This window comes from Acomys russatus, chromosome 20 (assembly GCF_903995435.1).
Source record: "Acomys russatus chromosome 20, mAcoRus1.1, whole genome shotgun sequence".
Lineage (NCBI taxonomy): Eukaryota > Metazoa > Chordata > Mammalia > Rodentia > Muridae > Acomys > Acomys russatus.
Genome location: NC_067156.1, coordinates 40,444,725 through 40,468,738, shown reverse-complemented (window position 1 = coordinate 40,468,738; position 24,014 = coordinate 40,444,725). Strand labels below are relative to the sequence as shown.

The 24,014-nt window shown below is 44.4% G+C and overlaps 1 protein-coding gene across 3 annotated transcripts in view; it reads right to left on the bottom strand.

The window, feature by feature from the left end:
• Positions 1–10,117: 10,117 nt before the first annotated feature.
• Snx24 (sorting nexin 24) overlaps positions 10,118–24,014 on the bottom strand; it is a 136,203-nt gene continuing 122,306 nt past the window's right edge. For 2 of the 3 annotated variants that reach the window (XM_051163161.1, XM_051163162.1), the window contains exons 4-7: positions 19,087–19,181; positions 17,592–17,624; positions 16,796–16,860; positions 16,386–16,585 (exon numbers count right to left, since the gene is read on the bottom strand). In XM_051163161.1, the coding sequence (XP_051019118.1) occupies positions 16,401–16,585; positions 16,796–16,860; positions 17,592–17,624; positions 19,087–19,181 (378 nt within the window). In that variant the 3' untranslated portion in view covers positions 16,386–16,400. Of the gene's footprint in view, positions 10,870–16,385; positions 16,586–16,795; positions 16,861–17,591; positions 17,625–19,086; positions 19,182–24,014 lie in introns of those variants that run through there. The other variant, XM_051163163.1, reaches the window with a different exon arrangement.

The following is a 24,014-nucleotide window of genomic DNA, read 5'->3' as shown; positions in this document are numbered from 1 at the left end:
CTTTACACCACCCTGTCTTTAAGGGGAGCCGTCCTGGCCATGCCAAGTTAGAAAGGAGGAGCACAAGAGAGTGGCTGGCAGCCCTTCTTAAGGGCCCCTGAGGAGTTATGTGAGTGTCTATACTCACTAGCTTCCCAGTCACGGAAGGACTCTGTTTCTGGACTCTTGAAATTGCTATCCTCCAAGGAAGCCATCCGACACCCCATTGTGTGGACAGGCATCGCCATGTGAAAACCTGACCTCTTCTCTTCCACCTGGCCCTGAAGGATGGATCTGTTTCTCGTGACTCCAGGAACTGTACTATGACCAGCATCCATGAGACCAGGAATGAATGAAGCTTGGCCAGCCACAGCAGGGAACACCCGAGGTTTGATTTCACCCCAACTCCTCTGCAGCTCTTGACCTCCCTCAGGATGCTCTATGACTCTACAGAAGCCTTCCTTATAGGGCTTACCCTGAGCTCTAACTACTCACTTTCCCAGGGGGTGCCTATACCTTTCCTGGATGGAAGCCTCTCTAGGACAAGTAGCTCTCATTCCAATCTATGTCCCCAAGGAGTGTATATACGTAACATCTCCTCAATAGATATACTCAAAATCATGAACCAAAGAACAAGCCTGAGTTTATGCCATGGGCTACTTACAGTGTAAAAATGGCAACACATTGATTTACCTTTTAACTGTTTCTTTTCTTTTACCTCCTTTATTTCCTTTCTTAATTTTTAAAAAAACTATTTTTCAAAGATTATCTTAAAACAACATCTATAACCCAACCTTCTTTTATTTTCTGAGTTGAAACCCCAAGGGCATAGTAGATGTAGCTTGGCAGGAGGTAAGTATATGGTCAGGGGACACCTTGGTGTTGGGGACTGTAAGTGGCAGTATCTATAGCAAGTGGCCTGTTGGTGTGGCATGCTGCTGGCAGTGGGTTGAGGCTCTTCACTGCTGCCAACCTACAGCAGGGTATCTTTCTCCACAGCCTCTCAACCTCACATCCCCACTACAATCTATTTTTAAAAAAACATCCTGAGCAATATTTTAAGAATATTTTCAAATAAAGACTATGAACATTATTATAAATGGTTTTAAAAATTCAGGTTGGGCTGAGGAGATAACTCAGTGGGTAAGACAGTTTGCCGTGCAAGCGCAGGGATCTTAATTTAGATCCCCAGCACGTGTGGAAAAGATGGGGAGAGCTGCATGGACCTGTGCCTTAGTCCTGAGCTGGGGTGGAGACAGGAAGACTGCTGGCCAGCTGGCCTAGCTGAAAAAATGGCAAGCTCTAGGTTTAGGGAGAGAAGCTGTCTGAAGTGGAGTAGGTAGGAAAGGTTGGAACAGTTCAGAGGACATGCTCCTCTGGCCTCTCCATGCATAAATGGAGTATACCACACACACACACACATGCAGACATTTCACATGAATGAGTTTCTCTCTCTCTCTCTCTCTCTCTCTCTCTCTCTCCATGACTTCATGCTTTACATTTTTTTTTTCATTTTATAAATGAAAACTTAAATTCTGACAAATACATGCTATTAGAAACTTGGTCATACCTTCTGTGAGGAGGCCACGGTTGTTTTCCCAGTATATGCCAGTTACAGCCAAACTCCTCACCAGAACATCCTGAGGGCTTAGTGAGTGGGGTTTGATCCTTGTCCCTCACTAGCCTCCACACTAACCAGCTGACTTCCAGACAAGCCATGAAGCTTTCTCTACACTGGCTCCCATGTCTGTGGTACCGATTCCCTTCCCATGCAGTGCTGGGCCAGGTCCAGCAAGAACCAGTGGGTCTCCCTTCCAGACCTGGCAGAAGACTCCTGACTACCCAAGTCTAAGCTGCGTACACATCAATCGTCTCTGGGACACTTCTCATACTTTGCCACCACAAAGTGGTTATTCCCCAGGCTCTTCTGCAAGTCCCCTGAGGGCAAGGATTCTGCTTTATTCCAACCCACATTCACAAGGAGAGCAGGCATTTGGAAAGACATTGTGTTCTCTCTTGAGGACAAGGAGAAACAGCCATGATAAGCAGGTACACAGTTCATGTAAAAGGTGCTCATTTCTAAGCAGACGGTCTCTCATTTTCTACCATACTTAAAGTACATACCTTATCATCTGGGTATGGTGGTGTACAACCATTACCATATCACCGAGGAAGCTGCTCAGGGCGGTGGGAAGTTCAAGGCACGCCTGGGGTACACAGTGCGTCTAAGTCAGGTGAGACGCTATCTCAAAAAGTTGACAGCTAGCTGTGGAGGCGCACACCTTTAATCCCAGCATGTAGGAGGCAAAGGAAGCAGATCTTTGTGAATTTGAGGCCAACCTGGTTGACATATCAAGTTCCAGGCCAGCAAGGACTACATAATGAGCCTGTCTCAGCAAACAAAGCTAACTACACAAACAAAATCCACAAAGCATTTAAATAAATCAAATTCTTTAACAGTTTGGTCTGATCCCAATAACTTTCTGAGGGGTTGGGCCTTCTGCAGGAGCCTTTGGCCATCCCAATACTCTTGACTCTATGCCCACCCATGCCACTTAGAAGTGTGAAGATTTCTCACTTCCAATGAATTTAAATTCAAAACTGACTAAATATTATTTCATTTCAAGTAGAAATAGGTGCACATGCCCAGGACTCTGCTTCATGAACTTCACAATGCATCAGGGTTCAGGGTCACCTCAGATGTTGTCAGGTCTGACCCATTCCCAGAGGGCAAGTTCTAGAGGCCTGGCCATGTGAGTGGGGTGGGGGGTGTGGGGGGAGTTACTGGGTTTTCTAAAAGTAAGTAGGTGCTGCTGATACAAACTGTACTTTAGAAGCCACCAAAAGCATCCTGATATGGTGTGGAGGCACCACAGTGGGCTCTGTGACCTGTGGTGGGTAGTTGCTGACATAGCTTAGTCCTCCACATGTCTGAAAGACAGACACTGGAAAGAGCAGGGTTGGCGCAAGCTGGGAACCGGAAGGCCATGGCTGCCAGAAATAGGTACCAAGCACAAAACTTGTGCAAAGAAAGAGCTTGAGCAGGGTGATGCATCTGCAATAAGCTGTGGTAGCACACCCTGTAGCCACAGTCACTGCAGCACTTGAGAGGCAGAGGTGGGAGGGCTACAGTTTCAAGGCCAGACTGGCTTACCCAGCAGTCTGAGCAGAAGACACACAGAAGCCAGAGTCCTAACGGTGCAGGGAGAAGGTTGACTGGAAAGTGGACTGGCCTGAGCTCTGCAGAACAAAGTTTCAGATTCTGGCACCCTGTGCAAACTGGTGGCCATGTCAAGCTGTTTCCTCCTCTAGCTTGACCTTCTGCAATGTGGTATGGGACAGTGACACATGACTCAGCACAGATGTGGTGAGGCTTCAAAGGCACCGTCCACGACCAGGACTTATTTAGAGACTACCATCTCAAAAGGAATGTGCAGATTGGTTACTTTTTACTACTTTGAACCTCTGATTTTCAACTATAGCTATGTGTAACAAGACACTGTCTAATTAGAACTCAATGAAATAAGGGACCCAAAACTCTAGTCCCACAGTTCTGGAGTGTCCAGGTGAAACGAACATCACACATAGGAACAAGACAGATACCAAAGAGACCACTAGTGGACAAGAAGGCAAGAAGTGCTTTACATTTGCAGGTCAGATTTACAAGCATATTTTCATAATTTTAGTAAGTTAAATCTATGCCAACATAGCTTTATAGTTATATCCTCCTCTTCATACAAAACCGCATTCTACTTTACTATCAAAGTCCTGGTTGTCACGATGTATCTGCATAGACAGAAAACAAGTGTCATATACATTTCAGTTTGGAATTAGAGGTCTCTACTTCCCCAAGTTTTCCTCAGAAACTTACAATCTACAATTATTAGCAAGAATAAAGCCAAAACAAGATGACACTGACTTCCAGAGAGTAGACACACTGACCTTTGTTCCCTAACACAGCACAGTGGGAGACACTCCTTAATGGTTGACAATTCATGAAACACAGATTATATCTTTACTCTAGAGGGCTGTATCACAGTACCTTAATGAACCGGAGGAACTCCAATGTACTCCACTGAATGGATGGATAAAAAAGCAAACACATAATTTCCCCCACAGTGTATAACCATATTGAATAAGAAGAGGAAGGGGGAGAGAAACCCCTCAAGATGCTAAACTTATTGGTCAGAAAGCCTCAGAGTGCCCCCCAAACTACATAGGTTATTGTTCTTGCTCTCAGGTACCCAGTAGAGCTAGGTAGTAGGACTCTATTCCTGAAGAAAACACACATTGATTACTGGACATGGGGACTGATCTGGAAACTTCCTCTCTGCCGGTGAGGTTTCATAGTACCCAAGGTACTAGGTATGTATGCAGGCTTCTGGGTGAGAAGTAATCAATGGGTGTATGCAGTGGTGGACCAAGAATACTACAATACTGACCTGCCAGGCAAACGGTGCCTACTGGTGCAATGGTGATGTGACTATAATGGGGGTGACCAATCATTTTGTGATTTGATTTGAAGCATGCTCTACAGGAAAGAATTAATGTCTGGACTGTAAACCTGGTCAAAAGTTCACTGCTCAGGTCCAGGCCTATGGGGAGAACCTATTATCCTTTTTTCTAAATGGACATGTTGTCAAACTGCCTTTTAAATATTTCCAATTATACCCATAGATTAATGCTGTTCTCAGCCTTTGTCAAAGAAGCTTGTTTACAGTGGACAGTGATGGACACAGAAACTCAGAACTGGTCAACTGCTGAGAATAAATGACATTGTATCATTATTATCCACCCACCTCCGTGATGGGTACCATGAATCTCTGTTTCAACCATTTACTAAGGAGTGTCTCCCTCTGTGCTGAGTTAGGGGACAAGGTCTAGCCTGTCTACTCTCTAGAAACCAGCATCATCTTGGCTCTGTTTTGGCTTTATCCTTGCTGACAATTGTTGATTGTAAGTTGATCAGGGAAACTCAGGGAAGTAGCAACCCCCATATTTCAGAAAATATCATGGAAGAGAGTGCAGAAAGAATGTAAGATGTTCTCTTCTGGACATGGCGTGACTATTACACTTAGGAATTTACAGCAGCTATGGCCATCTATAGAAAGTCTATATACGATCAAGCCAGTCAACATTCCAACATGGATTGGGAAATGACTCATGAGGGTTGTCTACCTCCAGCTGAGAAGCTATCAGCAACTTATAAGCTGCTGGACATGAAGGAGTTGTTTTCCTTTGGGGATGTGGCTGCTGGTGGGTTGCTCATGGTATGACGGATGGCCCCTGTCCTACTTTGCTTTCTATTGCTGTGAAAAAGAGCATGACCAAAAGCAAGGTGGGAGGAAAAGGTTTATTTGGCTTACATGTCCCAATGACGATCTATCATTGAGAGATGCCAAGGCAGGAACCCAGGCAGAGTAGAAACCAAAGAACACTGCTTACTGGATTGCACATCATGGCCCACTCAACTGGCTTTTTTATTCAACCTGGGGCTACTCGCCCAGGGGTGGCACTTCTCACAGTGAGTCAGACCCTCTGCCCACACTACAATCTGATGGAGTCAATTCCTCAACGGAGGAGACTACAGTTTGTGTCAGGTTGGCAGAAACCAACCAGCAAATCTTCACACACCAGCAGATCTTCAAACACGTGTTCATGCAGGCAGGATTAGTTAGATTTGGTGGGTTAATAAAGAGGGCATGAGAAGCTGGAGAGATGGCTCAGTGGTTAAGAGCACCGGCTGCTCTTCCAGAGGACCGGAGTTCAATTCCCAGCACCTACATGGTAGCTCATACCTGTCTCTAACTCCAGTTCCAGGGGCTCTGATGAATACATGCAAGCACAACACCAGTGCATATAAGTAAAAATAAATAATTTTTAAAAGGGCATGAATGTAGCAAGAATTGAGATGTGAGAGGAGTGGGAAGATGGATTGGGTTATATACACTAATGATACCTTGTATATGTGTATGAAATTGTCAAAGAATAAATAAAAAGGTATTTTAAAGAGATACTAAAGGTAATTCATAAAATCTCTGTGGTTCCTACCAGTGTGTGCCAGTCAGCTGTGTGGTTCTAACTCCTCAGATGGCATGGTCCAGGCTACCTCAGAATCCTAAATGGTTGTGATACATAGCTTTAGTTGACAATCCTAAATTTTTGAATCCAGTTTGAGTTTTTCAAGTATCCAGGACTGTGAGAGGAGCAAGGGTTTGTGTACCAAGACTCCTGCACCTGTGGTAGAGAGCACCAACAGAGTACTGTCTTTACTCACAGAGCTCCAGTTGCCACCAGCCTCCTCCTTCAAGTTGTTTCCTATTGAGGTGAAATCAATCATTCTGATCATTTTTAGTGGTGCATGTTGACCACATCCAGGTTGTACAACCATCCATCTCAAGAACTGTCATCTTCTCCAAAGAAACCCATGCAACACTGACTTCCCATGTCTGCTTCCTGCAGCCCTGGGTGCAGCCACAGCTAGATTTTGCTGTCTGGGAATCTGACTACCCTAAATATAACATATGACTGGAACTATATAGTATTTGTCCTTCCATGATTGACTTATTCAACTCGTGTCTTCCAGGTTCATCCACATAGCACATTCCAGAATTCACTTGTTTTCCACCCAATTGCTCCACTGATGGCCACTTGGGCCATCTTTCCTTTCGGCTATTGTACACAACTCTGTGAACACAGACACACAAATGCCATCTTCAGATGCTGCCCTCATTTCCAGATCACTGAATCTTATGGGTATTCTACTTACATTTTGGAGAATCATTATAGTACTTGCCCCCCAGAAACGCAATGCACAATAGTATTAGCTTCTTCACGTCCTTCAGTAGTGTTGCGCTCTCCTTCATAGAGGCCATCCTCGGGAGTAGGACAGAATCAGCAAATGCTGAAGCAGCCACTCGCCACTGATCAAAGTTAACAAGAGAGATGAAAGCACTTTGACCTTTTTGAAGTGTGATTGTTTCTCCAAACTGTGCTTGTGGGATTTCCATACTGCAAAGTGAGCTTTGCCAGGCAGCAGTGGTCATGGCACTATAAGGTACTATACACACAGATGGCTTCTCAAGGGCAGGGTGGAGAAGGAACACCAGAAGAAATGACACCAGGGCCAGGACAGTCAGTATGCAAAGGAGCAGGACAAATGAGAGGTAGGAGAGAAGCTCTGCAGAGAACAAGCACCCTGGACAGAAGGGCAGGTAGAACATCAGGCAAACAGCCATGCGGACGGTGCAGGAAGGACCACCCTGCATCCTAGATCACATGGCAACTGAGTTTTCTTTTCCTTCTTATTCTGTCTTCTGCCCCTTTACTTCGCTATTGCTCATGAACCTATGTTTTAAATAGATGCGTTTTTTAAAAATTACTTCCCCACATGTAGAGCTTCCAGCATGGCTCCACGTACCACTCACACTGCACAGCTTGTGTAGGGTGTGCTGTAGTCTTGCACAGGAACACAGCCACAAGCAATGGAACCCAAGAGTAAAATACTGTAAGTATATTTACACATGTGCAACAGAACCGAATGATGATCTTGTATGTGTGCATCTACAAGTGGGTTTTTATATGAAACTTTTGCTGTGACCATCCTTTTTGGAAAATTATTAAAATTCATGTATGTAGAATGTGTATACAAAGCTGTCTATGCTATTTTTTATAGTAGAAAAATGTCAACATATTCATGAGTATAGTACTGGCTGAATTAACTGTAGATATGTGCAGCTGTAAAGAGAAGCATACTTTGTATACTAACATAGACTTGTCGAGATGTGTCAGTATATGAAAACACGCATAACAGATGGGTATTGCAGGCTTCTGGGTTTGTAAAAGGGGGGAACAGGATGTATCAACATTAAATGATGGGGCTGGAGAGATGGCTTAGGAACTAAGAGCACTTGTTGCTCTTGGAGAGCACCTGGGTTCAGTTCCTGATACCCACATGGTGACTCACAAGCACCTGTAACTCTACTTCCAGGGAACCTGACCCTCTTCTAAGGGCACCAGGTGAGTATGCAGGTACTGCACATACATACATACATACATACAATAATCTAAAAAAATCCCACAAACCAAGTATTAGATGGACAATATATCCTTTCCTAGAGAAATTATCTCTCAAAGTACTATATAGAAAAACTAAGTACCCTGATTGCTTACAGGAGAGGAAAGGGTATTCAAGAGTTGGGTTGGGAGGGTTTCTTTATATATCCTTTTACACTTTTATATTTCCAACCACAGAAACATGTGGCACCAACTATCCAGTGTGTCCTGAGCTGTGTTGACCAGAAGGCTACCAGCTTCTTCTCAGACTCCATTGCAGTGGAAGATGACTCTCTGCTTCTTATACGTTAATGGGCAATGGAGTGGGGGTGGGGTGGGGCTATAACCAACTTCTTATTGCTCTGCATATGACTGGCAATCATATTCTTGTTCTTGTTTTTAAGCTTTGGTGTATAGGTGTGCAGGTGTTCGTGTGCTTATGTGCATGCATACGGAGGCCAGAGGTCCACACTGAAGCCTTCCTCAATGGCTCTCACTTCATTTTTTGAAGCAAGGTCTTTCAACAATGGTGAAAGTTCTGATTCAACTAGATTGGTCAGCCAGAGCCTCACGGATCCTCCTGTCTCTTCCTCTCCAGTGCCACCATTACAGACTGGGTGTTCAGGTCTTTTGAGGTGGGTGCTGGGGAACTGATTCAGGTCTTCTCAGCTTCACAGATACAACCCTTTGTGCTTAAAAGACCTATAGCGGTTTAAAGTTCCTACTAGAACCTATGATAAGATTATATACTAAAATTTCATTTCATTTTTTAAAGATTTATGCATTTATGTATATGAGTGTTTTGTCTTCATGTATACATACCAAAAGAAGGCATCGGTCTCATGGGACTTCAGTATAGATGGGTCAGATAGTTGTGAGTGCCCACGTGAGTGCTGAGAATTGAACTCAGGACCTCCGGAAGAGCAGTTACTGCTCCTTTCATCCACTGAGCTATCTCTCTAGCCCAGACACTACATTTTAAAATGGATTTTTAAAAGGTCATTGCTAAAATGTGATTCAATTTCCAAAAGAGGATGATTTATCTTTGTCTTGGTTTTGAGACAAGGTCTTACTATGTAACCCTGGCTGTCCTGGGCTATGTAAACCCAGCTGACTTCAAACTCACAGCGATCCTCCTGCCTCTGCCTCACAAGTGCTGGGATCACAGGCATGAGCTGCCATTACCAGCCAAAAGGTTTTTTGAGTAATTTGGTAAGTCATGAGGTATTTAATGAGTATCTATTAGTTTAATCTTGGATGAGGTCATTTATATCCCATCAGCTCAGAAATCCATGCCTATGTAAAATGTAAGAGTGGGTGAATTTGTTTTCTGTGCACATGTAGACAGAGACGTAACCCATGCTTCTGGTAAAATTCTGAAAAAAAAAAAAAAAAAAAAGACAAATTCAAATATTTTTCTTTGTCTTTATTTAACTCAAAATAGCTAGTAACAAAAACATTTTTAAAATTATCTCTAATTCTTCACTGTTTTGTTATTGTTGTTGTTGATAACACTTGGTTACTTTATTTCCAACATGTAATTAATCAATCATAAAAATGTATCTTTAAAAGTTTGCAGCAGGCTTTCAATCTGCAGGTTTAGACTCTAATAAAAATTCATGACATGGTATTTTAATTGTAAATATTTCCTCCCAGATTTAAATTTATGAAAATTCATAACCATAAGAACGTCAGCACATATACACAGGTAGCACATACACTCTGCTCTGTCATTAAGCAAAAGATGACTGCCTGTGTGACATCCAGTGGTGGGACAGAATCAAACATCTAACTTACATTAATCCATACATGATGTCAGTGAAGAGGAGCCTGTAAAAACAACCATACAAAAACCTGTGAAAACACCATGAATGTACACCACTGAGGAAACTCAGCCACAAAAAGTCGATCTGCGCCTGTTGCAGCCACTGTCGACTGATATCCGACCTTGAGGGGACAAAAATTTTGCAGTGTGATTCTAGTGTTCATATACTTTCTATATGAAATGGCCCTGGGACTTCACCAGGGGTGTCAGCTGGTCTTCAGAAGAGCAGTCATACTTTCTAATCCTAGAGGAAAAAAAAAATGGTGGAGGATGGATTTCTGGTACAGCGTCTTTCTAGAGGGTTCTCATCGATTGTCCCAACACCCCATTTCATTTCAAGCACTGATGCTGGAAGCTGATCTGTGGGTGGGAGGCAACCCCACTGTAATGGAAACTAAAACGCCTTCTATTCTTCAATGCATTCTATTGTCAGACTAGCTGAAGTTCCAGCCGGGCACAGTGGCTTTCAGGGTACTCTGCGGGTGCCCGCAGCCTTCTGGAGTATCTCCCCCTGAGAAAAATCTCCTGGCGTAAAGATGAGTGTGTCAAAGTCTGAACAAAAGCCACCGAAGTTGCTCAGTGTCGGCGTGACCCAGGATATGATTTCCAATTAGCACACGGTGCGACTGAAGCAGAGGCTGGCTCTGTTTTGTGACATGCGGTACTCCCAGTAATCCACCGTGGCCTCCTTTTCTTGAGCTGGAATCTCCCTTCACCTTTGCGAACAATTGGTCTTAGACTGACCCCACCCTGGTTCGGTTTCTAATTTTAAAAGCACCATTCTAACAGAAATATCCCTGTTCTGAAGGAAGCTAGGACTGTGAATTTTCCCGCTAGCTAGAGCTATTGTGTCATGGAGTTTCGGTTAGCTTGGTAGAGAGATCGATTTTCTTGCCATTGCCGTTGACGCTCGCTTCATCTTCCTGCAGCCAGGCACAGTTTCTACCTGGACTGCAGATGAGAGTAAAATATCCCATGAAGAACTCCTTCGATGACCACATTTGGAAAATCTAAAAAAAGAAAAGATGCTTTTCTTAACATGCATCAGCAACAGGAAATCGTGTTTTATGGAAAGGGTCAGAGCCACATCTCTCTGGAGTCCACATGATCAGTCAGGAAAGAAGATCAGAGATCAAGGTCATGGTGTCAGAGGTCAGGGCTACTACTTGGGCTTACTTACCCATGGCTAAGGAGTGCTACCATTTGTCAGCCAGAGGCCACTTTGGCTACCATCAGGCGCTGCGGGACTGCACGGCCAGATTTGTAGTGTATCGACTCATGGGCTGCTCTTCTAACGGTTAATGCTGCTAGGCCTCGGCTCTTTATCTCGATGTTTCCTCACAAGGAAGATGGATTACGCTGGCAATTCAATTTCTAACAAAATCTCAATACACTTGAAGGAATTCCAAGAGTTCTACTGGGAATAGTTGGCTGCGGTTTTTGCACTGAGGCCTTCGGAGGTACTGAGGCCTTCGGAGGTACTTAGTCCATGCTGTCGTGTGTGTGTGTGTGTGTGTGTGTGTGTGTGTGTGTGTGTGTGTGTGTGTGTGTGTGTGTGTGTCACACACACACTTTTGGGAGTGTTTCCCAAGAACGGAACGATGGGGCCTGTCTCTTTGACTTGAAAGGGCAACATTTTAACAAAAAGTCATCTTGTCACATTGAAAAACCAGCCTCATTTCTGCAGAGGGCACAAAGGAGATGCAGAGGCACACCAGTTGCTCGTGTTGAGCAATTAAAGTACCATGGACCGTGCAGGAGCTTGATCTTCCCACGGTTCAGACGTTTAGTTTTAAGCTTTGCTCTGTACACAATTAGGTCAGGAGTTGGATGAAAGCTAAGCATCCCGAATAGAGTTATTATGCAAATGAACCAAAACCTTAATAACTTTTTTTCATACATCTATTTCCTCTGCAGCAGCTACCATGTAAAGTTGAGCACAAGGGAACTGGGCTTCATTGGAGCAGGTGGGAAGGCCCCAGGGCAATATGAGGCAACAACACAGTCTCTGGCAAGGGAGTCTCAGGGGTTCAGAGTCCTCAGTGGAAGTGAGGCAGTAAAGGGGGCTGGTGCTCAGGAGGAAAGTACCACACCAGACTTGGGAAGCTCTCACGGGAATACGGGCTTTATCAGAAACGTACTGAAGGATCTTAAGTGAAGTGAGACAGTATGAAATTTTGAAAAGATGACGGATTGCCACTCAGAGAACAGACTGAAGCAAGTGTGAGGTGGACACAGATGGATTTGGTCACTGGCTGCAGTTGAGAGGGAGTTCCTGAGGCAGGACACAGAAAGCTGGATGAATTCTAGAGGAATGAAGGACGTGACCAGCTGACAAATACAAGTGACTAGTGGATAAAAGGGAGAAGTCGAAGATTAAGCTGGATGGGGAGACACACACTTGTCACCTCAGGAATCAAAGCTGAGGCAGGATCTCAAGGGCAAGGGCAACCCAAATTATTCAGTGATTATAGATGATGTCATTCATAGTGAGACTGCCTCACACAGGGGGCTAGAAGAAAGGACAGGGAGGAGAAGAATGACGGAAGTCACCACAGGTGTTCCTCGGGTCTCTGTCTTACTCAGCCAGAGGGCTGTGGGAGAAGCTGAGGGGCGAGAGTGAACCAGGGGCCAGTCTACTCAGTCTGGAGCCTTCTGGGTTTGATACACCTTTGCATCTAGTCAAGTGCAAGGTCAAGGAAGTACCTGGATACACTGACAGGGTTACCTTATTGAGTAGTTCCTGAAATGGCTCTGCATCCTGGGCAGTCATGCCCCAGTTCTATGACACAGCTGAGCTGTTTTAACAGTGGTGAGGTGGGACTCACACCAATAAGTTCCTTACGGGTTATTGAAAGGTTGGTGGCCTGGGCCTGGCACGAGGTAAATTCTTGGCCATTAACAGATGCCATCTGTTCATCTAGTTATAGGACATGTATGGAAGTTACCCTCTCTGTCCAGGTCATGGGACAGGTGCAAGCAATCAAATGACACAAATAAAATGTTTTAACAAATCCCTCCACTACACTTCCAAATAGTGAGTTATCTCTGGCTGGTGACCTTAGCTTTCTTAGTGTGTGCCTTTCTGCTACACACACACACACACACACACACACACACTTTTTTCTACAGGTCAGGTCTTTAAAAGCCTGTAATAGACTATATATATCTGTGTACTTGAAGCAATGGTCTAGCTAATTCCAAATTTAAATTTATTTTTCATACAGATATTAATAAATTGGACCATTGATTACTTTTCAGTAAAATACCCAAACAAACATATTTCATTACAGGTGGCATATTGTTATCCTTTGCCATCTGAAATCTGAAAGTCTACTTAAATACAGTTAATTTATACCATGAATATATTTAAGTTAAGTGGATTCAACGAAGTGCCATAAAACAACAACGAAAACCATGTAATGTTCGATGTGTAATCCTGTAACATGATTAACACAGCAGACAATGGCTTCAAAGCAAGGACACACAACAGCAAGCGTTACAGGAGAGGGAGGGAAGGCTCAGGGTGGAAGGGTTGCTTGAACTGATTTGAAGGAGGTGCTGTAGGAGCCAGATATGGGGGTATCCAGGAGAAAGGGTTCCCTCACAGGGAAAAGCCAGTGTGGAGGCCCTCCAGAGGATATAGCCTGCATCCATTTCTACTGAAGAAAGTCCACAGGGTGCTCTGAGAAAAAGTGACTAACTGGAGGGTCTGTCCGCCTAATGGTCAGCGATGGGATAATTGGCTTTGCACCAGCTCCTACTCACTTGTTTCAGTCCACTTTAAACGTTACCCTCAGGCTCCATCATGGCGTGACTTAATATAATGTCCATGACTGCTTGACTTACTCAGAAAACTGTTCTTTCCTTTGTCCCCCACTGGGAGGGGATGGGAGGGGACACAACGCGGGACACACTTCTTGTTATTTTCACTGGCATTTGTTCATCTAATGAACATTCACCGCGAGCAACAGCAACAGATCAAACCTGACTGGAGGCCGCTCTGAAGAGAGAGGCATTCAAAGCTTCAAAGCTGGGACATTCCATGTGAGGCCCTGGAGACGACAGACCCACCAAGCATGCAGACCAGAACCTTCAAGGAGGGAGCAGCAGGTGTCCTGGGTTTAGCACTGACAAGGCAAAAGCCCCTGGGGTAGAGTCAGCAGGGCTGGCAGGGTCATCAGATGGGCAGCACAGGTGCCCTGGGGGTTAGGGTTGGCAGTGTTGGGGCAGAATGAATAGCAGAGTAGCTGAAACCAAGTGGAGTGTGTGAGGAGAGGCGAGCTGGAGCAGACCGCAGAGTTCCTGCGAACCAGAACAAGTGTCTGTGTTGGAGATAAAACACAGCCTCTTAGTCGCACAGATGGGGTAGCTCCAGGCTATAGGAGATTATCTAAAGAAAAGCTCAGTGAGCATCATCCCATCTTTGAGGGGGAAGCCAAGGGTGACACAGTGTTTGAAGGAAGAGGATGTGGCAACACATCTAAAGCTGATAACGGGGCCAGGAGAACCAAGCGGAGAATCGTCTGGAATGTCCATCCACACTGAGGACACCTGGGCTTTTGGAAAGAGTTGTTTTGTATCTTTCAGAAAAATTAAGACAAAGACCAGAAAGCACATGCCTTTGAGGCTGTGAAGAGAGCTCTCTCTGGAGCATAAAGATGGCAAACTGGTTGAGAGCGCTTGCTACTCTTACAGAGGACCTGGGATTGGTTCCCAGCACTCACACGGGGGCCTCACAAGCATCTATAACTCCTGCTTCAGGGGCCATTACAAGCACACAGACGGTGTGTATATATGTATATGTACATCCATACATGTAAAATAGAAACAGATATCTTTAAAACCGAGGGCATTCTCTTGACTTTTGTTGTTAAAAGGATCAATTATCAGCCTGTTCTTTCTTCTCTGGTACATGTGTGCGCACGTGTGTGTGTGTGTGTGTGTTTGCACACATATGTGTGTATGCATGTGGAAGGTAGAAGTCAACCTCCAGTGTCATTCTCAGGAGTTGTCCACCCTGTTTTTTCAGGCAGTGGCTGAGAGCACACTGGTTCAGCTTGGCTGGTTGGCCAGTGAGCTCCAGGGGTCCTCCTACCTGCCTCCAAAGTGCAGTTCCAAAGCACGCAGCACCATGCCTGGTTCTCTTTTTATTTTTAAATGTGAGTTCTGTGGGTGGAACTCAGATTTTTATGCTTGGGTGGCAAGCTCTCTACCAACAAAGCCACCTATCCAGCCGTGAGTGCTAGCATTTTCTAGAAGGATGTTTAGGCCTGAATGTCTGAAATGTAAAGAGAGTAAATGTGAACAAGGAGTCAGCAAATCTCAAGATTATTTCCACTTGCTAAAAAGTTGTATCACACAACACAGTGCGATACAGAGAAAGTTTCTCTAAAACCAAAGGAGTCAGATTTCTAAAACTAGGCGTGGCAAAATTCTAACGAAATGCCATGAGGGTCGGCCTCTGCATTTTGTTAATTACAAACCCATTAATTACAGCTATTCTCAGAAAGGAGCTCCCTCATTTGGTCCACACGATCACGTGACCAAGTACACACGCCTTAATCTTCCTGCTTCCCACGTTGGCGCCTATCGTTGCCCCCCAGAAGGCTTAATAAGCTTAAAAAGTCAGATCTAAAGAGCACAAAACACATGGTTCTCCCCTCCCCCACCCCTTCCACTGAGCTCCTGGCTCTTTCTGTCCAGTCATCATCCTGGCCCCTGCTGCACGAACTTTGGACAGGTGCATGAACTATCTGAATAAAGATAATTCCTAGAAAGATCATATGTGGAGCCATTTTTAAAAGGTAATATGACTATTTAATCTAGACTAGGTGGTATATTTGTTAAACATAATATTTCAGTACACCACCAGCTAAGATACAAATATGTTAAGCACAGGAAGCAGTTCTTAAGAGGGGCAACTTCCTCACTGAGAAGATATGCACAAAAAGCCACCATGAAACCCGTATTCCTTACAGCTGAGGCAACTCGCTGAGCAGGAGTCCGAGGAGTCTGCTGCTGAGCTATGCCTGTGTCCTGGCCCCCTTTCTTCTACTGGTGGGTAAGTGGGTGATCTGAATACAAGTCCCATGCCACGGACAACAGTCCCCTCTCTCCAGCTCGTAGGAGGGTTTTGTTGACAGAAACAATGAATCCTTTATCTTTGCTTTTCTGTGGCTTGGTATTTGTGGTTCTCAGAGGTTGGAGACCAATCTGCTAAAAGCAAAGGAAAACTCAGGCCTCAAATGGTCCACCAGAGCCTGGCAAGTCACCGCCATCCTGTGCTTGGATTCTCCCCTTTAGCCAGTAATATAACCCACTGAACCCATTTTATAAGGCCGCTTGCAAATTAAATGAGATAATGCCTGAAAATGTCCTCTGGGAATGCTGCGTAGAACACTTTGAGAACGACTCCAGGGAACTGGAGCTGAAAAAGGACGCATGCTAACATATTGATTGTTTTTACACTTAAATCAATTAGTTGTATTTAAAATATACAACTTAAAAATATATAGTCTCCCATCAAAGACACTGAAATCTAAAGAGAAACACAGTTATATTTGCAATGCATGTGCACAGCTTTTTGGAAAGAAGCGTTTTTAAGAAGGGCTAGAGGCGGAACCTGGACAGCTAAATTACAAAGAAGCAGCAGTCTGAATAACATCGCACACAAAAAAGAAAAAATAAATACCTTTATCCCTTCTTTCTCTAATTCAAAATAGGCTAGGAACAGAGAAAGAAAAATTACATTTCCTCCTGAAAGGCCGGCCCCAATTAAAATTCTAAATGTCTCTTACACCGAGAGCCCTGGTTTATTGGCAGATGATTAAGCCCTGGACCGATGTCACTCTGTTAGACCCGTATTACAAACGTGGTTTATGTGGTGCAGGGGCAGATCAGTAAAGAGCTGTAGCAGATGACAAGTTTGATTACCGCTGGCTGCAGGCAAGACGTATGGATCCCCGAGGAACAGCAGCACCGGCTGGTGGGACAGCTTGCTGGAAAGGTCAGAAACAGGCATGTCAGCATCAGGGGACGATGGTAAACAGAAAACACTACAAACTAGCTTTGAGGGGATCAAACTGCTGTGTGGGACGTCTTCAGGTCTCTGCATCTACCAGTGTGGGTAAATAACAGCAAACACACGGAGAGAAATCATGGGCGCTGAGCTTGCCTTCCCGGGACTTCTCTCTGGGATATGAGACAGACACTCATCTTTGCAGTAAATACCACAGCTAGAAAGTACTTTCCAAAAACTGCAGTTTGATCATAAGTAAAACAGTATTCTTTTATTATTTTTATTTATTTTTATTTATTTATTTATTTATTTATTTATTTATTTATTTATTTATTGAGACAAGGTTTCTCTGGGTAGCCTTAGCTGTCCTGGACTCACTTTGTAGACCAGGCTGGCCTCCAACTCAGAGCGATCTGCCTGCCTCTGCCTCCCGAGTGCTGGGATTAAAGGCAAGCACCACCACACCTGGCTGTAAAACAGTATTCTTACTGCGTGACACTATGTGGTGTCCTTAACACTTTTCATTCCTGATTATAAGCAATTAATCCTGAAAATCACTATCCGATATTGAACATCTTAAACCCAACATCCAACAAAGGTTTTCAAGAGAAACATGACTTTAAACGCCCACACTGTGGGTAGTTTACACACAACAACCTGCTGCTCTACTGTTGACCTCTGCAGCTCCTGGCTGACTATAACAGTTCTTACCTTGACTCTTCAGATTCAGTCTCATCAAAAGATCTGAAATTTTTATTAAAAAGAAAAGAAGAGAAAAGAAAAAGACCAAATAAGTTGGGCCAATATTTATACCAACAAAGCAAAAGAGAGTATCCTTAGCACTAAGGGAAACAGACAGAAAAATTGAGAGCTTGTACTGTGCCAGGCACAGCTGATGACTCATCCTAAGGAATCATCAGCCTGGAAGATCTCGGGACTTCAATTTTCCTTAAGATCATTTAAAAATTGTACAGCTTTTTACTATTTGGGGATTGAAACAGAAGTAAAAAGACCCCATTTTCACTGTTCTTGTTAATGTCTCCATGTAAAATTCAAGAGTGTCTGTGAACCAGGAAACACGGATACACAGGTTGGGACAGGCCACACTGGCCACATAGATTACCTAGAGTGTATGGGGTTACCAGACTACGGGGTGAGGAACAAGTGGCCTTGAGTCAACAGTTCTGATGAGGAGTGGTGACAGGTGTCTACAGCCCTGCATTCACAGACAGCTCAGGGTTAGCCTGGCCTCAGGAAAGGACTGGACACACATGGGGAATTGGCAAAGCCCTCAACCTTCAGCATTTGCCTTACTTTTTTGTGTCCTGACTGACTGGGCAGCAGTGTTGCTGACTGTTTTCAGAGCCTAGCTCAGCCTGGCTTGCTGCAGGTCATATACTTTAGAAGATCTTTCTCCAGCTGCTGAGATATTATGCCTCAGGTTCCATGGTTAACAGGGACTGGGGGCTACATACAGCCGCAGGGAGAAGTGCCAGTCAGAGAAGAAAGCAGCCCCCCTCCCTCACTCCCAAGAAAGCCTAAGTTCTGCCACTTGTAAGGCTTGGGAAAGGCATTTAAATACTGTGCCTCTGACTAACAACCAGATGAGGGGTATTGAGTCTACAGTCATCTAGAGCTTTAAAACTATAAAATATGGGGCCTGGAGAGATGGCTCAGCTCAGTGGGTAAGACCACCTGCTACTCTTCCAGAGGACCATGGGTCCCCACCCATGTCGGGCAGCTCACAAGCGCTTGCAACTCTAGCTCTGGTGGATCTGATGTCCTCTTCTGATTTCCAAGGTCTCGCTCCACATACTTGGCACACACACAGGCCCATGCATACGCTTAAATAATAAAAGTATTATCTTTAAAAAGCCATATGAATATGTACACTTGGCACAAGCCAAGAGACTGTCCTTGATCATACTGTCTGGACTCATAATGACCGTCTGTGACACCATTATTTAAGAGGTGAGTCCTTATGCTTAAGCATGGGTTTGCTGGGACTACCTGCTGCAGGATGGAGATGAAGACTTGGGAGGGGTTCCTCTCACTATGAGCAGAGGGATGAGGGAATGACACCTCAACTAAGAGCTTAGGTGTGGCCAGCTTGCCCTGTGGCCTGACTCTGAGGTATTTGTTGGAATTAGCCGTTACTGAAGAGTAACTGAAGTCCCACACCCACAAGGTAAATAGAGGTTCTTACCCACAACTTTCTGCCTTTGGTAGAGAGGGCAAGTGTCTTACATTGAGGAAATCAAGGAAGAGTTTGGGGAGCTCTTCATTTTCCAAAATGACGGCCTGCAAAAGCAGAAAACAGAATTAGGAAACGAGAGGCAAGTCAGTTAGGCCATCAATCAAAGGAACGCTATCAAAAAGTCACAACTGTCCATCAAAGTCCTCACCAGCAACATTCCTCACAACTGAGCGGTCCCTGTGCCACCCATCATGGATTCGGGCTGACGGGCGCACATGCTATACCACACTTTATCCACTGCTTCTGGGTACATATACAGAGATGTCTCCTATCTTGAGTTGCTCACTAGTGGACAGTGCACTGGGGAAGTCCCTGCCCTTACACAAGTGCACTGGGGAAGTCCCCGCCCTTACACAGACTCTGGTCCAGCCTGAACGGTCCAGCCCTGGGCATATCAGTAACACTGCTAATCTACAAATTAATTTTGCTTATGAATGATAAAGCATTTATGTTTCCATAATACGTCACCCCTCTTAGGAAATACTGCAGTTTTTCCATCTGGAAGATTTAGTCTAACTCTTTAGTTATCACCTGTTTCTGTACTAGGATCAGTTGACATTTATTGCCATCTGGACAGATCCACTTAAAGGGTCAGTGACAACTTTACCGCTAAAGTGTAAATCAGGGTATATATTGAAAAAAAATCTATAAAATTCTTCCACTTAAACAGCTTTGCTAAAGAGCTGGCATAATGGCAGAAACGTGTCAGCTGAGAACCAAATTATGCAATGTAGAGGAGAAATCTGATGGAGGCTATGAGTGCATTTTCATATTTATGCATTTTTAAAAGACTCTGCCAACATGTGTCAACAGAATACACATTTGATACCTGCTCCTCTCCCCGCACTAAGGACAGTGAGGGAAAAGCACCAAAGAATACTTAATGGCTCATTTGCTTGTCTTTTGAAAGGAAGGTCTACTATCTAGCCCAGGTTGGCCCTGAATTCACAGCAGTCCTGTTGACTCAGCCCCCACAGTGTTGGGACTAAAGTCAGGAGTGTCCATACTTCACAATATAACTGTTCTTAAAGGTCTACTTGAATAACATATCATGGGTGATTTCCTCCCACCCCAATAAGTACATTATTATCTAGAGATTAATAAAAATTAGAAATATTATCTGACAGCATCTTAGGACTAGCCATAACTAGTGCAGAAGACACAGAACAAATAAAACACTCAGGTCAAATTATAAGTGCTTCTGTGCATCTTGGGCTTAGCATCATTTCCATAGTGAGTCACCCTGTTTCTCGGAATCCTGCTACTCATTTCAGACCATATACATGGATTGGGGCACATGGGCTGCCAGGCCTGCCTGTGCCTTGCAGTGCCCAATTCTCCTGCTGTTCAGGTCCAAGAGACAGACCATCTGGAAAGTTAAGGTGCCTGGGCTGTCAGCATCCCTCACAGAACCCACTGTACCAGAAAGATCTTAAGGAATAGGGGGAGGGGGACAGAAAAGTGACGGGGAATTCTACTCTACTCATTAACTCGGGATACTTGTTACAGCAGGTGCTGGGACACGGCAGTGAATAGGGTGGTGGGCTCGGTAGAGTATGGGATAAAGAAATAAGCAAGCGCGCGCGCGCACACACACACACACACACACACACACACACACACTCACACACACCTCAAACAATGCAGAGTACAGTGATAGAGTTAAAATGCAGCACCACTCTCCAAATGCTTTCCCTCCCATTGACGCATTCATCTCCTCCCCTCTCCTTCATCTCAGATGTAATATTCTTTCCCTAATTATGCACGCAGAAAAACAAAAGCTTGAGAAAACAAAGGACGGAAGAGGAAGAGGCACTCTGCCCACAGAGATGATTTCCTACATTTCAATTCATTTCTTCCAAATTGTTTGACATCTACCTCAAATCCTACCTACCCAAGGGGGTTTCTGAATATGCAGACATGATCGCTTCAGTAGCCCAAGAAGTTCTAGATGTTTTTGCTGTGACACAGGGTGCAAGGACTACCGAGATTGTTCTAGATGTCCGTCTAACAGGAACAACATACAGCATCTGAATAATAAAACTTAATGTCGTGATAAGTATGGAACGATTTGCTCCAGGAGTAGTTTTAACTACTTTCATAGGTGGTAGCCTTCAGATTAAAATTTAAAAAAAAAAAAAAATGGGGGAGGAGGCAACATCCTTATCTCCACCCCTACCTTTTTAAAATAAATTAAATCAATAAGAAGTGTGGGACACTTTTAATGACCTGAACTACTTAATTTCCAGGCTCTTTAGACATATCATCCATCACTGTAGTATGGAGGAAGACATCTCTTGAGTGTTCAGGGGGTTGCTTTGGTTTTATTAATGCAAGATTTAGGGAATTTTAACAAGGTGAATTGTTTATTTGCCTTGACAGATTGGCTTACAATGCACTGGCTACATCCACAGCATGATCATTAATGACAAAAGACAGGCAAAAGGCTGTTTACACTGCACACAGGGACAGGAATTAATCCAGCTCTCTCTCCCTGGTGCTCTCCAAACAGATGACCGCATTGTTTTAGGTAAGACATCCTGGCAGAAAGAAATACAGAAAACTCGTAGAAACTTACAAGCACCTATTTTTGTTCCGTAAATATTCTCAACTAATATTTTCCAGAAAACAGCGGTCAGGCTGATCTTCAGTATTATAAAGGAAGCGACACCCTGTGTGTGCTGGAGTGTTGGTAAGGCTTTTGGTTAGCTGGCCAGGAGTTTTTCCTCAGCTCTGTGAGGAAACCTTGCACAAAGAAGAATCAATACTTTAGTCCAAACAGAGATGAAGAATTCATCTAATTTAATGCAATATGTACAAATGAAACAACTGTCATTAATTAGGACAGAGATGCCAAATAGGAATTAAATTAGTTCAACTCAAGTCTTTCGGGCCATAAACACAATATCTCATGCAGGAGACTGAACGGTACATGGGCCTCCCAGCTATTTCGTTCTTGTCTTCATTCCCTGAAATGCAGAGCCTCGGGAGCAACCATTCCTTCTCAAAGCCACACCCCAACTCATCCCACATCTTCAGAAACCATCTGGTTTAAATCACCCAACTATATTCCCTAGATAAGTTCCTAACTGTATAGACAATCAGATTTTTAAATATGAAACCATGATTGCTGGCCTTTGTTAGTCGTTGATGGCATCCCTGTTTCCTCTCAGGCGGTGTGGTGCACAAAGAACACGGGTTTTATAGTCAGACTTGGTCTGTATCCTTTCTCCTTGTACTTATGGGGTTCTTGTGAGGACTCAAGGAGACATATCGGGGGGACTCTGGCACACAACCAGCCTGTGAGATTTAACTCTCTTCCCTTTCTTTGTGTGTTTTTTTGTCGTCTCAATTCCCAACTCATTTTGCCCACTTGATGATTAGCTATGCAGTGAACAGATCTTAGTCATATGGGCTTTGTGGATCCTTTTAGAAAACTGGATACAACTAGGTCTCAATCTCTCCTCCCTCCTCCTCCCTCGCAGATGCAGACCCCTGACAGCCCAGCAGAGGACCCCTGCTCGTAGCTAGGCTGTAGGAGTGATATTGCTGAGCACTCTCTTGTGGCCTGGGACCTGACACGCAGACCAATGCTGTCCATAGGCTTCCCAAGATGTGCTGGCTTCCTGTTTGGGGTCTATCTCTCTGTCAAACAGGGCCATGCTGGACTGCATTCTCCCCCCTACATCAGTGTTAGCTCTGGACTGCGGTTAAAAATATTAGTCTAAGCAGTGAAGTCACTATCGTAAAGAGTTCTTCCTGACAGACCAAAATCTACAACTTCGCTGGTTCTAGGAAGCCATTCTACGTTCACTATCTCAGTGTTCTGTGTCTTCTATACATAACTCAAAAGTGTAACAATTAGTGGTGCATAGGGTTCCCGAGGAACCGGGAGGGAAAATATGATCTGAAATGCTCCAACTATGGCTGGTGGAGCCGACACCTCTCCACCATGAGGTGAGGGGCATTTTGGTGGTGGGACAGCGCAAGGTTCCGGGCTCAGAGCTGTCTACTTGTTATCTTAAAAGTCCCTGGTAGTGGAGTTTCCATGCTGCTTGCCCAGTCCTGCAGAGATGGCATGTGAGGCCCGGCAAATAACTTATGGAGAGAGCATAATTCAAAATGAACTGTACGAATTAGAGAAAAGTCTAGAAATAAATCCCATTGAATTTTACAGGTATAAGCACTGAGTCAAATAATGTAAGAGGTACAATTAATCATAGACCCGAGACAGAGAGTAGCTGCCTCCACTCAAATGCTGTGGGTATCCAGTGGTGGGTCATCGCAAAGTGCTTCTTCTGCAAGCTGTCAAGAGAGCTGAATAACCCCCACTCCACTCAGCACACTCGTCCCACCCCCTGCGATCCAAGAAAGAGGAAGAAGAATACACTAGGAATAGCCAGAGGCAATGGTGATGATAAATTAAAAGATCACAGTTTCCAGAGTAGTGGCTGCTCAAACGAGGAGAGACAGTGGTGGGCTGACTGTTCCAGGGCAAAGGGGGACTTGTAACGAGAGGTAAGCTACTGGTAATCCAGCGTGCTCAAAGCAAGGCTGTCCCAATCAGCAGGGACGAAGTCTACCTCCAACTGAAGCCTGTTCATCGGAAGTCAGAGAGTGGCCCATGTGTGGGAAAAGAAACACCAAAGACCTTCTGCATAATCGGGGCCCTTCAACAGTGGGGGACTCTACCCACGAACTGAAAACACCTACAGATCTTCACTCCTCCCGTTTATCACTTAGGAGTATGTGTCAAACACATGCTTGGGGGTAAGACGACACGGTTTGAATTAAGGGCCTGTACCAAGTGCGTAATGTAATGTGACACACTTGGATATCACTGCACCTCATAAATATTAAATGTTAAAACTCCAATA